Source organism: Gordionus sp. m RMFG-2023, chromosome 3, assembly GCF_954871325.1.
Source record: "Gordionus sp. m RMFG-2023 chromosome 3, tfGorSpeb1-WG-v2, whole genome shotgun sequence".
NCBI lineage: Eukaryota > Metazoa > Nematomorpha > Gordioida > Chordodea > Parachordodidae > Gordionus > Gordionus sp. m RMFG-2023.
The window spans coordinates 31123859-31140240 of record NC_088777.1 but is presented as its reverse complement, the minus strand read 5'-3'; the positions used below and the strand labels follow the sequence as shown (position 1 = coordinate 31140240).

General features: G+C 26.1%; 1 protein-coding gene and 3 long non-coding RNA genes across 7 annotated transcripts; all 4 read left to right on the top strand.

Annotated features, from left to right (window-relative positions):
* The first annotated feature begins 3308 nt into the window (after positions 1 to 3308).
* LOC135926633 (uncharacterized) lies at positions 3309 to 3637 on the top strand. The gene is made up of 3 exons (XR_010571936.1): positions 3309 to 3379; positions 3429 to 3497; positions 3541 to 3637. It is a non-coding gene; the product is annotated as an uncharacterized LOC135926633 (long non-coding RNA).
* A 66-nt stretch (positions 3638 to 3703) lies between these two features.
* On the top strand, positions 3704 to 5373 carry LOC135926632 (uncharacterized). Of its 2 annotated transcripts, none has more exons than XR_010571935.1 (3): positions 3704 to 3751; positions 4043 to 5160; positions 5206 to 5373. XR_010571935.1 is itself a non-coding variant. In XM_065462559.1 (3 exons), exons 1-3 carry the CDS (start codon positions 4843 to 4845, stop codon positions 5304 to 5306), a joined length of 378 nt encoding a protein of 125 aa, XP_065318631.1. In that variant the 5' UTR covers positions 4542 to 4842; the 3' UTR covers positions 5307 to 5373. The 2 variants fall into 2 exon arrangements, 1 of the variants encoding a protein (XP_065318631.1); XM_065462559.1 differs by lacking the exon at positions 3704 to 3751 and having other exon boundaries at positions 4542 to 4855; positions 4897 to 5160.
* Positions 5374 to 7961: 2588 nt separating this feature from the next.
* On the top strand, positions 7962 to 9744 carry LOC135926482 (uncharacterized). Of its 3 annotated transcripts, none has more exons than XR_010571889.1 (7): positions 7962 to 7977; positions 8099 to 8179; positions 8257 to 8377; positions 8433 to 8634; positions 8708 to 8793; positions 9185 to 9229; positions 9272 to 9744. It is a non-coding gene; the product is annotated as an uncharacterized LOC135926482 (long non-coding RNA). The 3 variants fall into 3 exon arrangements; XR_010571890.1 differs by having other exon boundaries at positions 8708 to 8866; XR_010571891.1 differs by lacking the exon at positions 9272 to 9744 and adding an exon at positions 8938 to 9120 and having other exon boundaries at positions 8708 to 8866; positions 9185 to 9209.
* A 1136-nt stretch (positions 9745 to 10880) lies between these two features.
* On the top strand, positions 10881 to 11642 carry LOC135926595 (uncharacterized). The gene is made up of 3 exons (XR_010571923.1): positions 10881 to 10978; positions 11031 to 11419; positions 11485 to 11642. It is a non-coding gene; the product is annotated as an uncharacterized LOC135926595 (long non-coding RNA).
* Positions 11643 to 16382: the final 4740 nt, after the last annotated feature.

Genomic DNA, 16382 nt, shown 5'->3' with positions numbered 1-16382 from the left:
TATCAAAGATTAACTGTCAATGCAGGGTAAAAGAAACCCCCATTTTTCTCAAAAAAAAAGAAGATATATATATAGAATAATACCACATTACAATTGGCCAAACTACCCCTTCTACCATATATTTTCTTTTAAATTTCTAAAAATCTACTACCACACATTTTTTAAAAAGACAGAAAAAAATGGCTAATTTGTTAGTGAAAAAAAATATCAGATTTTACTTCGATTTTTATTTATTAATGTTGATCTTGATCTTTATATTTATAGATCAATAATTACATCTAAACTTCCTTAAAGATATTCTCTAAAGACTATCATTTATATGTGTGAAGCGGTATTAATAATGTCTAAAAATTAGAAATGACTTATACTCTCATTTTTTATATTTAAATTAGACAGGTTTAAGGTTTTATTTCTTTAAACAAACAATCGTTGCCAAAAATACGTATTTCCTGATGACAACCCCCCATGTATAATATACCTATTAGAGATCTGCAAAGTTAGACCCGGCCCGTACCGGGCTCGAGTCAGGCCCGAACGGGCTTCGGTCCGGGCTCGGGCCTAATTCTATTTAAAATAATCGGGTTCGGGCCGAGCCTAATATTTTAAAAAAATTTGGGCTAGGTCGGGTCGGACCTTGCAAATTTTATTAAATATATCTAAATTTATCAATTTTATATTGAAAATTTTTGATTTAATTTATTGAAACTAAAGGCTATATAACATATGTCTTTTATTTTAAGTAATTATAAAAATTAATTTCTATATTTGAATAAATTCGGGCCAGGTCGGTCCGGCTTTTTTTAAAATAAAATTTTCAGGCCCGGCCAAGATTTTTTTTAAATAAATTATATTTATTTTTGATTTTTATAGCGAATAATAACGATTTCAAATATAGGCTGTTCTAAAAAATACAGCACGGCTTGGGTGTTTTTTTAAAAATTTTCGGGCCCTGGTCGGGTATATTTAAAAAAATCAGGTCTCCGAAAAACATACCAAGAAGTACAACATCTGAAAGTAGATTTAAAGGTTTGATCTTTTGAATATTCATAGGCATTTGACAACAAGCAAGAATGAGATAATTGAAAAATTAGCTCAATCACAACGAAGATTGGATTTTACATTGTAAATATATAACATACAAAATGCAATTATTCCTAAGAAACTTTTTGTGTAAAGGCTCAAAAAATTCAAATTTCTATTTTGGGTCATTTAAGTGATTTTTTACATATAATTTTTTTATAATTCACATTAATTTAAAATTGTGTATTAGAAATAGTTATTAGTCCTGATAAATTTATGCTTGATATTTTTAAAAAACAATAATATTTCTTCAAAATTTATTATCCTCCCCCCTCCAGACCGAATTCCCGCGTACGCGCCTGAGTCGATATATTTGGTATAATATGGGATTCAAATCATATTACTTATATTTAAAGAGCAATAACTATTGTTCTAGTAATCTTCAGTTTAAGATTCTAAAAATATTAGCTATAGGGTTGTTAAACGGCTCGATTTGATCCGATTTTTATCACATCCAATATTTTAAGAAAAATATTGTCTAAACCTCTAGATTTTTCTGATAGATGTTTAAATTAAAGGTCAGCAACAGGCGAGTTATCTCATGCCAGCTTATGCCCGGCTATAAAAAATTATTTTAAATATTTTAACATCCTTACAATATATTTTTTTAACTATTTAATTTAAAAAAATTCGAAAAAACTTAAAAATGACGATTATGACAATTCACTGAAAATTTTATTTAACATGTTTACAATATTTATTTTTACCTATTTGCTTCAAAAAAATTCGAAAATACTTAAAGATGACGATTATGACAATTGTCACTTTTCTAAGGTACATATTCACTGAAAATTTAATTTAACATGTTTACAATATTTATTTTTACCTATTTGCTTCAAAAAAATTCGAAAAAATTTAAAGATGACGATTATGACAAATTTTAACGCAAGCCGACCCAGCAAACCGACCCATCAAGCCGACCCAGCAAGCCGACCCAACAAGTTGACCCAACAAGCCGACCCAGCAAGCCGACCCAACAAGCCGACCCAGCAAGCCGACCCAACAAGCCGACCCAGCAAGCCGACCCAACAAGCCGACCCAGCAAGCCGACCAAATGGGTCGGCTCAACAGGCCCATTGGGTCGGGTTGGGTCGTGGTCGATTTTTCAACCCTGGCTCAGGGTTGAGCAGATTTCTACGACTTCGGCTCGGGTTGTGGGTCGTAAAAAACCAACCATTTAACAACACTACTAAATAGCAAGTATCATAATAGCCAAAAATGTGAATATTCACAATAATGTTCACAAAAATATTCACAAAAATGGCCGCCATATTTTTGATATGATTCCAACGGTAGCTGATAACCTTAAAAATTATCTTAAATATAAACAACTTGAAATAAAAGTAATAAACCATTTTATATATTTATTATTTTTGTTTTCAGCAAACACAGAAGAAAAAGGACTATATATGCTACCAAGGGCATGAATATTTGGCCCATACAAGTGGTAAAAAGGCCGTTTACCTTACTTGTCGCAAAAGATGTGGTGGTAGAGCCAAATTAATGATTGGTCTCGATTTAATTATCACCATCCAACATTCTTTAGAATGTCAAAACTTGGTAGCACCCATAACTCCTAATGCTAACCAAGGTAATTATTTTTATATTATTTTACCATTAAATCAATGTTTTAACATTAGCCTCTACTACCAATCAACATTCTTTAGAACAAAACTTAGTAGTTTCCATAACTTCTGATCCTAACCAAGGTAATTATTTTTATATTATTTTACCACTAAATCAATGTTTTAACATTAGCCTCTACTACCAATCAACATTCTTTAGAACAAAATTTAGTAGTTTCCATAACTCCTGATCCTAACCAAGGTAATTATTTTTATATTATTTTACCACTAAATCAATGTTTTAACATTAGCCTCTACTACCAATCAACATTCTTTAGAACAAAACTTAGTAGTTTCCATAACTCCTGATCCTAACCAAGGTAATTATTTTTATATTATTTTACCATTAAATCAATGTTTTAACATTAGCCTCTACTACCAATCAACATTTTTTAGAACAAAACTTAGTAGTTTCCATAACTCCTGATCCTAACCAAGGTAATTATTTTTATATTATTTTACCATTAAATCAATGTTTTAACATTAGCCTCTACTACCAATCAACATTTTTTAGAACTAAATTTAGTAGTTTCCATAACTCCTGATCCTAACCAAGGTAATTATTTTTATATTATTTTATCATTAAATCAATGTTTTAACATTAGCCTCTACTACCAATCAACATTCTTTAGAACAAAATTTAGTAGTTTCCATAACTCCTGATCCTAACCAAGGTAATTATTTTTATATTATTTTACCATTAAATCAATGTTTTAACATTAGCTTCTACTACCAATCAACATTCTTTAGAACAAAACTTAGTAGTTTCCATAACTCCTGATCCTAACCAAGGTAATTATTTTTATATTATTAACATAAATTTCAAATTTTACAGTAGCCCCTCAAACTTCTGGTTTTGCCATAGCCTTTCAAACTTTTATCTCAAATCAAAATAATTCAGGTGCTTATCATGTTATTAATTCAGATGTTGGAATTGAAAGTATTCAATACACAAATTGACAATTACTAAATTATATTTATAGGTAATGGTGATCTCCCTTTAGAAGTAGCCAATGTGTTAATAGATTTACATCAAAATATTAGTGGTAAAAATATGTTTATAAGGCTATTTTTTTAAGTTTATTTTAAAAAAAATTAAATACAGAATGTGACATATTAAGTAACCCTTGATGTATAATATAGCTAGGCTATTTTTTAATTATATTTAGGCATGACCTTGGAATAATTAAAAAAATATTACATCTTTTTTAAAGATAAATAATAAATCAATAATTATTTATTTGCTTTATTTATTTTTTTAAGTATCTGGTTCTGTCTGATTAAATATTAGAACTCCATATTAATCATATTAATATATGATTTTTATATTTATTAAGATCCTCAATTTATAAAATCTCAAAAAGGAAAACTGCTTCTCTTTTTCCAAAATTATTTATATCGATATGCTTATCAAAAAGATGATAGAATACACTATCGTTGCAGAAAGGTTGGCTGCAAGGCTTCATGTAAATTTGTTGGAATTTACACAACTTCTGGTTTACATGAACACCAAAATAAAATCGGTCAGTTTGAAAAACTGAGAACTCACAAGGTTCTAGAGGATATTGTTGCCGAAAATCCTCTAGAGACAAGGCACAATATTTATGAAAGGCCTTGAATAAAAGATGCCTGGAAACGCCCTCCATCGAAATGTATCCAGAGGCAATGCCCTCATTTGTTTCAATTAAGAGTACAATTGACAGATTGTTACAAAAAAATCTGCCCACTTTGCCTCAGTCTGTGGATGAACTAGTATTATTACCAGAATACATCACCACAAATAAGGGGGATATTTTTTTAATTAATAATGATAATAATAATAATATGCTGGCGTTTGGTACATGTGAAATGCTAAAACTTGTAGAAATATGTGATGGTGATAGCATTTACATGGACGGCACCTTTTATGTCGTTCCTCGACTGTACTGTCAATTGTATAGTATCCATATAATGTATCAAGAAGTTATGATACCGATTATATATGCCCTCCTCCCCGATAAAAATAGAGGGACATATATTGAATTATTTCAAATTATCTTGCAATTTTGCTCGATGAAAAATATCCTTCAATCCTCGATTTGGACAAACTGATTACGAGGCCGCAGCTATATCGGCGCTTAGGTTTGTTTTTCCCAATATGTCCATAAAAGGTTTATTTATAACATTGTATATTATAATTAAAAAAATTTAGGCTGTTTTTTTCACTATTCCCAGGCTCTTTGGCGTAAATGTCAGGCGCTGGGTTTAGTTAGCGGTTATTTGCACAATACTACCATTCATCAAGTTGTTAGACGAATGACCACTTTGCCATTTGCAAAGAAGAACATATTTCCGAGGTACGGGCATCATGCCATGCTCTGTCTGCTGAATATCCTTTGCTCAAAAATTTTATGGAGTATATGGATTTTACATGGCTCGGAGTTAATGCCATATTCCCCCGAAATATATGGACCAGGTAATTAAAACATTTAAATATTAACTTTACTTATAATCAATTTAGGTATCAAGTTGACGGCCCTAGAACAAACAACCACCTGGAGGGGTATCATCATGCCCTCAAGAGAAAAACAAACGTGGCTCACCCGAATATTTATTGTCTGATAAATATTTTAAAAAGACATCAATATTCGAGTGAGCTTAAGATTTTACAAATTAATAGTGGGTTAAACGTGAGAAGAAAAAATAAAAAATATGATCAATTAAATATTAACATTGATAATCTAACTCGTATATACGAGCGTACAAATGAAATATATCCTTTTTTAGATAATGTTTCATATTTTATAAAACAACAATCATAACTCGTATTTATTTATATTTCTTTTATATATTTACATTTTTATTATTCTCTTGCTATATATGGTATACTTTATTTACATTTTTATAATTATTTTGTATAATAATGTAACTTTAATATAAAAATTTATAAATATTTTTTTTATCGCGCATATTGTATACATATTTCAGTAATAAAAATACTTATTTAGTAGATGCTTTGACCTAAAATTGTTGCTTATAGATGGCAATGACATATAATAATACATAAACTGATGATTCATTCATTAAACCTTACTTTAAAATGTATAGTCGTAACATTATGTAAATATATTTTTAACTGCTTGTCAAAATTTTGATAAAATACGAATCCTTTGGGTGAAAATAATTTTTTATAAAAAGAAAGACCAAAGCATTTAAAAGAGTTTTTTATTCTGCCAAAATATTGTAAAAATTATAGAATCTTTATAAAATTCTAGTGACTCACAGGATTGTTTAACACACATGTTCAAGTGGTGTCTTATGATTCTTTTCCGATTTGGGTTGATTTAAAAAAATATTTTTTTGTGAGTGTTTATTTAGTCTTCATTTTTCTAATAAATTATATCAGCGTCTACCTCTACATGATAGAAAAAACCCTAACTCCACCCAAAAAAGATTTTTTACTGCCTATCCCCAAGAAGCATACACTCTAATTCTGAAATAAAAATAATATATATTTATACTATTTTTAAAAAATTACTATTATTTTTACTACCTTAAAAAATTACATGAGTGAAGCAAATTTAATATTATCTATTTTTTAAAATAAATAAGGATAAAATAAATAATATGTGTTGGGGAAGTAAATAAAAAAATGCCTATTTTTTAAATAAATAAAAGAGGTTGAGAATATTTTTATATTATATTTTTATCTGTGTCTAATAATTGCAAATTGTATTATTGAAAATTTATTAAAAATGATTTAATTTAAAAATTTTTGAAGTGAAGCAATGGATTATTAATAGGAAGATAAAAACCAAAAGGATTAATATGAAAAATATGAATGGCTCACTGGATGTGGATTTTCTATATCCCTATATTGTTGCTCGCCTATTATTCTTGAAGGAAAAATATGTTTGGATATGAATAATTTTTTAAAGGCAGTTTTACAGCATGAAGAATCAACCGCTTATTTGAAGTCGATAATTCTATTAAAATCATTTGCCAAAAATTGAATTAAAAATATGATAGATTCCAGGCGCAAAATATGAAACGAAATTTTACTCAAAAACAAGGACGAATTCTGCTTATTTATAAATTTTAATTTTTTGTATGGTTAGACTTATAAAAAGAAAAAATGATTTTCTATTGCTTCCCTGGTAGTATTTGATGCTTCGTCACTGTCTGAAGATTTTGCGTATAGATGGCAAGTAGTTTGAATGAAACAAGTATTTTTAAAATGCCTTCCACAAATAATACTATATTTATTAGGCATAAAATTTTTTCTATTTATAGCATGTAACCATTTTTCCAATAATTCTTTGGATTTTAATAGAAATCTATATTTAAAAATAGGTGAATAATAATGAGTAAAATATAAGATATATTTATGACATTGATACAAAGATAGATAGTATATAACAATCAATATTAATATCAGATCAGTTATTAGTAATATAGTATTGAATCAGTGAAAATTTGTTGATTGGCAGAGCCTCTATTAATATATATATGGTTTACATATTTCTTACAAATATTTAAAAATGAAACTGTATCATAGTAAATATGTATTTTAAAAATGGCTAACTTAATATTTTATCCAGAAAAATATTTAGGCAAAGTTCAAAATAGAAATCTTATCAACTCAAGAGGAAGAAGCATTATTTGTCCTAGCAGTAAAAATGAGAAAACTTTATATTTTTACTAAATAAGGATTTTTTTTCAATGTTTGTAGCTTATTAATGCTTTATGTAATAAATATGTTGCATATAAAAAATAATATATATACTTATGATAAGAAATATGTGTATTAGATTCCATTTTATTTGTTTTATTACAATTATGAACACAGCACACTCCCATTATCTAAATAAAATAATAAATGATAGTGATATTAAAAGATCTGTTTTGCATGTATCCTAAGATGCATTAACATAAGATTTATAAATCCGTGCAGAATTAAGTTAAACTATATTTTAAAAAATTAAAAGGTGGGTTAGTCTTAGATTCATTTTTTAAATATAATCACCTAGTCCACATTCATAAAAAAAGTCTTATGAAAATTTAAGAATAAAAGATACTATAAAATATTATATCATAAATCGAAACCTTTAAAACTAAATTATCGTAGTAGACTTGTTTTCTATATATTAATATTTCTTGCTGACAAATAATGGATAACCAAACTACAAAATGGCGCTACAGCTGATTACAATGTGTGGACACTTTTATAATGCATTGAATGAATGAATCGTCAATCTATAGTTATATATAGCATTGGAGCCAGATGAAAATGGTAAAGATTTTTTCAAAATCACATTTTTTTTATAAAGTAAAAAAAATTTTAGATACAAAGGTTAATATTTAATATCATTATAATTATTTTAAATGTTTTTATTATAATGTATTGCCTTTAGATATTGGTTCCCTAAATATTCAGCTTGAAGATGTAAATTTCCCACTTCATACAGATTTTATCGATCCAAAGTCTCCCATAGGTAATGTTATTTTTGATATATATTCAAATTATTTTTTGAATGTTATGATAATTTTTTAAAAATATTTTTATAAGCAGCACATCTGTGTGAAGATATATGTAATACATTTCCTTTTGACAATGGTTCCCAGAATGTTGGCTTTAAAGATAAAATTTTCCACTTGATATAGATTTTATAGATCCAAAGTCTCTCATATAGGTAATGTTATTTCTGGTATGTATTTGATTTATTTTTTAATTATTTATGTATACAGAATTGGATGATGATATTATGATAATAAATAAATTAGAAAATATCCCTAGATATTTTTTTCCTACAACAAAAGCATGGAAAAAATATGCCAAAATATATGCTCTAAAACCTCCCAAACATTGTTGGGATGTAGACTATGGTAAACAACTTGGTGAATCAACTATCTTGGGGCAAATTGAAGGTGATGGGAATTGTTTTTATAGGTTGAACATATTAATATAAAATTTCTCATTCTACTTTATTAAATTTCATTTTATTCTACTTTATAAAATTTAGGGCTATTAGTGTGATCACAGGGGCTCAAAATTCCCATATTATTCTCAGGCAATGGTTAATTTATGCTAACATTTGAGATGGAAAAAGTAATTAAGAATTACTGACACAAATAAAAAAACGTATATCGTTATTGGCTCAAATAATTTAATAAAATTCAAGGTAAATTAATATTTTTAATAAAATTCAAGGTAATTTAATATTTTTAAATAAAACTATGATATTTTAAATAGAATCACCACACTATGGCTTTATATCAAAATGCTATATTTCAATCTATAGATAATTTAGAAAATTCAATAGCTATTTATGAAAAGGAAAACTTAATAAATATATCCATTTATAAATCTGAATTATTGAAGTTAAATTATTTGAGCCAAACTTGTATATTGAATAATTTGATATCAGAATCAGTGGTGAATCTATTAAAAATATTATAATTTTATTTAAAAATATCACAATTTTAATATTTAAAATTAGGTGATACACAAATAAAAAATTTGGGCAATTGTCAGACAACTCATAGTAACTTAAAAAAATTAATATTAATGTATTTATTTTTCTCAGAAAAGTTATATAAACCTTTTACAACTTTATCAAAAGAAAAAAAGGCTGAATGGATCATAAATAAATTATGTAAACAGTCTTCATTCAATAAAGTTTGTAATATTAGTTGTTAAATTCTGATGACATTAGTACCAAAAAAAAATGATATGCAATCTTTAAAAAATGATGATGTGGATTTTAAAATAATAAAATCTTATTTCACAAATGATGCGTGGGAAAAGATTCTGGAATTAAATGAGAAGATTATGGCAGAGCCATGGATTTGTCAAAAATGTTATATTGCTTTAGATGATGATGCCTCCATATCATGTGATTTTTGCTTGTCCTGGTTTCATTTTAAATGTCAAAAAATTTAAAAAAAACCATATAAAACTTATTGGTATTGTTTAAATTGTTAAATTTATTTTTATTCGCATTTTATATTTTAATTTTTAAATGATTATAATTATTAATGTATTACAGTTGTAAATGAAATTTTATTCGCATTTTATATTTTAATTATTAAATGATTATAATTATTTATGTATTTATTAGATTTACAGTTGTAAATGAAATTTTATGAATAAAATAATTTCAATTGAATTTGTTGACTTGATTTTATCTCTTTTTTTTATTTGATTTATGTTAGAATTAAAGCAAAATAAAGCTTTTTTGAAGGATAATAACACTTTTTCCTACTAAATAATTATTTATAGTAATTTTAATTTCTTTTATATTCATTAATTTAACTGAAATATAATTTTAGAGCACTTTATTAATTCTAATTTATTATTAAAGCCAAATTTCAAAAATTTTTGCCTAAAAAACTTGAAACAATTAGAGTAATATAAGAGTAGGAATAATTTTTAATTATAAATGAAAGATCTATATTTTTATTAGAATATCAGCTAACCCTGACACACTTTTAGGTATTTGTCTATCTTTAAAAATAAAATAGAGAATCTACTGAAGATTTGATATAAGGAAGAATTTAGATCCCAAATAATATAAATGTAGGAAAAATTTGAAATTATAAGTGAAGTATCATATTTTTATTAGAATAATATCAGCTAACCCTGACACACTTTTAGGTATGTATCTATCTTTAAAAATAAAATAAAGAATCTACTGAAGATTTGATATAAGGAAGAATTTAGATCCCAAATAATATAAATGTAGGAAAAATTTTAAATTATAAGTGAAGGATCATATTTTTATTAGAATAATATCAGCTATTTATTTTAAACCATGAAACACTTTTAGGTATGTATCTAATATTTAAAGATAAAAAGTAATTAGAAGATTTGATATTATAAGGAATTCATAGAAGAATTTTAGTTAGATCCCAATTCATAAGGTGTTATATATTATTAATTTTTATTATAGCATATTTTTTGTCATTATCTTTATTTATATTTGAAATTAGGATGCAACTATCCGTGATTATATTTGCCATCTAAAAGATTGTCAATAGCATCAAATATATTTGCAACTGGGTTACACCTATATTCGGCCTATTTCATACCAAAGAGTGGGGGTGATATGGTTCCAATGATATATATAACATAGATCGGCGATTCATTCATTAAATGCATGATAAAAATGTCCTCACATTGCAATCAGCTGTAGCGCCATTTTGTAGTTTGGATATCCATTATTTGTCAGCATGAAATATTAATACATATATAATATTGCCAAAACTAGTCTACGAAGATAATTTTTTGAAAAGTTTTCATTTATGATATATTATTTTTCTTATATTCTATTAAAACGCAAATAGATTTTGAAAAACACAAAGGATATCATGGCTATGTTGATTTAGGTGATGGGACAAAATCAACAAAAGAAGATGAATCATGTCCAGAAGCAACAAAGGCCCTATTTCTTATGGCAACCTGTATTAATAGCAGCTGGAAAATGCCAATAGCCTATTTTCTAGTTGTAAAAATAAATCCAGATATCCTAGCTAATTTAGTGATAGATGCATTGCTCAATTTAAATGAAACTGGAGGAATATGCAAAGCCATTGTATGCGACGGGTGTGCTGTTAATAAAAAAATGGGTAAATTGCTTGGCGTTAGTATGGATCCTGATAATATTATTCCATATATTGAGCAGGAAAGCCATGACTCGGAAAAAATATATGTATAAGGAATGACCAGATATTAGGCATATTATAAAAATTATGATCTTATATATTATCTATGCTAATTAATTATATTAATTTTTTATAGGTGATGATATAATCAAAAATGACGAAAATGTACTCAAAAATAATATAAAAGTGAACTGTTGCAATATCTTTTCCTTTTCAAGGCCTATACATTTATATCATTATATACTTATTAAATATACTTTATTAAATAAATAATTTATATAATATAATTTATACTCAAGCAAAAAATAATATTATTACATTGTGTATTTATTGAAAAAAAAATAAAAGATATTTTTTTATTTGTCATTTATAATTAAGAGGAAATAATCAAAACAAAACAAATGATCAACTATGAAGAGAATCTTAATAGTATATACTTTTGGAGTTATCTTTAGTTCTTCCTTTATAATAAAATTAATAATACAAAATAAAAAAATTAACAGCACCTATTTCTCTTATTAGTAACAAAATTTGTAGATTTTATCTATACAGGTCTATTTTTTACATAAACTTATGAGTGATTATTGTTTTAAGTTATAAGCCACTATATTACATAAAATTATAAAAGTACCAACTACTACAATAAATATAGGTGAATCTATGATATTTATTATTAAGACAGGAATCATAAAAGATTATATGTGTAAAATATAAAAATAATATATTTATTATTTTTAATTAAAAGCTTCTATAAATGAACAACATGTGTGTGTAACAAGATTTTTATTGAAATATCAAGTGAATTTGATAAAACTATAAAAGCTAATATTCTTGGAAATGATTGGTGGTATTGTGGCTTTTTATATATGTATATCTTGAGTCTTATATTTTAGATTAAATCATCAGTTGAGGTGAGAATTTATTTTGTATTGATATAGATAATTTAAAAATAATGATCGAGGCATTTGATCCATATGGGTTAAAGGAATCTGGGTGGTAAGGTTAATTGGAGATTATTTGGTGAATTTTTTGAGAGTATAATAGATAGAGGTATGGAATATTTTGCATGAAGGGTGGTATTGTGGCTTTTTAAATATGTATATCTTGAGTCTTATATTTTCGATTACTAATAAAAAGAATTGAAGAACTTGCTAAAATCATGAGTTGAGGTGAGAATTTATTTTGTATTGATATAGAGAATTTAAATATATAATAATAATAATGATGAGGCATTTGATCAACGTTCAAGCTACAAAATGGCGCTACAGCTGATCGCAATGTGAGGACGTTTTTAATGAATGAATCGCCAATCTATGTTATATATCATTGATTTACCCACTACAAATAATCATTTAGGCCGTGACTGCATATAACACCTGTGATATTTAGTGAAAAAACTAAACATAACACCTGTGATATTTAGTGAAAAAACTAAACATAAAACCTGCTATATTTTTTTAGTGAATAAATTAAATATCACACCTGCTATATTTTAATTTTTTAATACACTTCGTATATTTAAAATATTAAAGGATGTTTTTAATTCTTCCAATTTTTATTAAATATAATTTTTATTTACTTGAGCTATTAAGGTAACATTTTATATTAATAATCTAAATATTACTGTAGATCCCTATAATTTGTATTGAAGTCTTAAGGAGTAATAATGAAGAGGAATATAAGATGAACTTAGCCATATTTTCAAATATCAATATCATTAAAAATTTTTTTAGCTGAATTCTGAAAATATAACGATGACATAAATTTAGGAATCTTGTAAGAATTAGGAAATAACTAATATAACGTAAAGATACACCTTTTTTAAAGGTTACAATGACATTCAAGAAGACCTACTTAATAACCAAAGCTTAATATACACAACACAATCCCTTATAGCAAACAATTCAAATTTACAAACTGCTCATTAAAAAATATGAATATAGGTTTATAAATAGTTTATATATGAATATAAATACTTTGATATGTATATGGGTTTATCAAAGCTATATGAATAAATACTTTTTTGATTATGCCCATTAATTGTAACCATATTTAATATGAAAAATATAAATAAAGACTCCTAAAAATATACTCACAAGTTTTATATGGTACAATTTTTTAATGTATTTTGACATAAAATTTATTTTTAGTTTTATAATCTGCAAATTAAAAAATAATTTGAACCCAATTTTTTTTAAAACACCCTTATTTAATCAAAAAATATTAATTTATAAAATTTTAATTGCCTTGTCCTAATCTCAGACTCATATTTTTTTTAATACTTTTGTTTTGCCCATTTCTTTTTGTCTATTAGCCTATAGACGTTTAAGTAACAGTTCTCTGTTGCGCGTACAAGTACGTGCGGCTTGCCCACAAACGTGTGAAGGGCTCTTCATTTTTCTCCCCTTAATTAACTATCCAGTTTGATGGATTTTTGAGGAAAACCTAGCGTAGCTCTGTTGTATCCACAACCAGAGGACGAAAACGCTTTTATCACGTATCACGTAATAAATAAGAATTAAAAACATTTTTTTATATTTATCTGGTTTCTTAAATTATAAGCCTCCTACAACTACAACTTTTAAGGCAAATCTTTTTTGTTCAAATTTTATTTATTATACATGGATAAATACTGATATTTGTATTTAATAACTATGACCAATAGTCAAATCTTCTAATATTTAATATTATATTGTTCTAACTGACAAGAAAATTATTCTTTACCTTTCATAAAATAATTTAAAATGATAAATACAGGAAAAAAAATACATAATCCTTTATAGCATGGAGGGGTGAGGGGCTATACATACTCTAGTTGTATAAAAAAATATTATTACCTATTTTTTTTGTATAAATTTTAGCTTAATATTTGTAGGTAAAGTGTATATCTGCAAAATAATTTTTAATTTTGTTTGATTATTCAGCATTTATAGTGGTGTAGCTTGGGATTGCATAGACCCCACCTAATTATGCCTATTATGTGGGTTTTCCACCTGATATTAAGATTTAAGCAATTTTTTTTTTTAATAAATTGGTTGATTGACTAATACTTGTATAAATAAATAATATATTATTTACATGATAGGTTACAAATATACTTTTATGCACAAATACAATTAGTTGACTAGATAATACTTTTTATTTAAATATAAAAAATGCCTCGGGCATATATATTTATAAATGATTTGATAATATTATTTACAGGATAAAACTATACTATAATGATAATTTAAATTTCTTATATAGATACAACCAATAAATTTATTTATTTCAGGAATAATAAATAATGGATGAAATAAAAGCCATTTGTCATTATAAAAAATGAAGATGTTTGTTTGAAGCAATGTAGCTGCACAGGAAATCTCAATATCTGTGGCCCACGTGCCATTGCAATCCATTTTGTTTTTCACAATGTAATCCATTGTGTTATCAACCCCTATGAATCCGCTAAAGAAATTTATATGTTTTTCTTGAACCACAAAGGATATCATAACACTCCTGATTATTTGATGATATTGCTCATCATTACTGATTTCCTTGCTAAGACATCTAAAATAATATTTAGAATTATAAGTTGTTATTAATAAAATACCCGAAAAAACAGTTTCCATCACCTATAATTGGATCAACCTTATCAGGATCCCCCAAGCTTAATGATTTCTGATTTTGAGTATTTTGCGACACAATCAAAGTCATGCCTAACTTATCAGAATGATATTTTTTCCATTCTGATGTTGTAGGCTGGAAGACAAATGGAATCTTGAGAGATTGATAATTATGAACAAGTTTATTCACTAAAATAAATTATATAATTTAAACTAAAAAATGGAATACGTGTATTTCCCCTCTGTTGCTTATTAAAAGAATATGGACCTTTTTTAATAAATAAAATATATAGTAACTAGTGTATATTACAACCTACCAAAAGCAAATTTTAAAGTTAGGGGTTCAGTGTTGTACCTTTTGTCATATCCAGTCCCATATTGTTTGGTATATTATTACCTAAAATATAAAATTTACTTATATAAATGTAATTTTGTTACTTAAGGACAACAAAATCGGGCTTGACATAGCATATTTAGCAAGAGTATTGCAAGGTTGTGACTTGAACCCCATTTTATTTGGTATTATATTATTACCTTAAATATAAAATTTACTTATATAAATTTAATTTTGTTACTTGAGGACAACAAAATCGGGCCTGACATAGCATTTTTAGCAAGAGTATTGCAAGGTTGTGACTTGAACCCCATTTTATTTGATATTATATTATTACCTTAAATATAAAATTTACTTATATAAATGTAATTTTGTTACTTGAGGACAACAAAATCGGGCCTGACATAGCATTTTTAGCAAGAGTATTGCAAGGTTGTGACTTGAACCCCATTTTATTTGGTATTATATTATTACCTTAAATATAAAATTTACTTATATAAATGTAATTTTGTTACTTGAGGACAATAAAATCGGGCCTGAGATAGCATTTTTAGCAAGAGTATTGCAAGGTTGTGACTTGAACCCCATTTTATTTGGTATTATATTATTACCTTAAATATAAAATTTACTTAAATAAATGTAATTTTGTTACTTGAGGACAACATCGTGCTGGAGATAGCATTTTTAATAAGAGGATTATTATGTTAACTATATTTAATTAATATATATTTATAAATTATATTATGATCATTAAGTTCAATATCAAAATTTAAGCCTCTAAGAAAATTTCTAAAATTTAAACCAGTATACAAAACTTCTTAGTCAAAGTCAGATTCAAAACTTCTTAGTGAAAACTCTAACTATATTTAATTAATACATCTTTATAAATTATATTATGATCATTAAGTTCAATATCAAAATTTAAGCCTCTAAGAAAATTTCTAAAATTTAAACCAGTATACAAAACTTCTTAGTCAAAGTCAGTATAAAACTTCTTAGTAAAAACTCTATCTATATTTAATTAATATATCTTTATAAATTATATTATGATCATTAAGTTCAATATCAAAATTTAAGCCTCTAAGAAAATTTCTA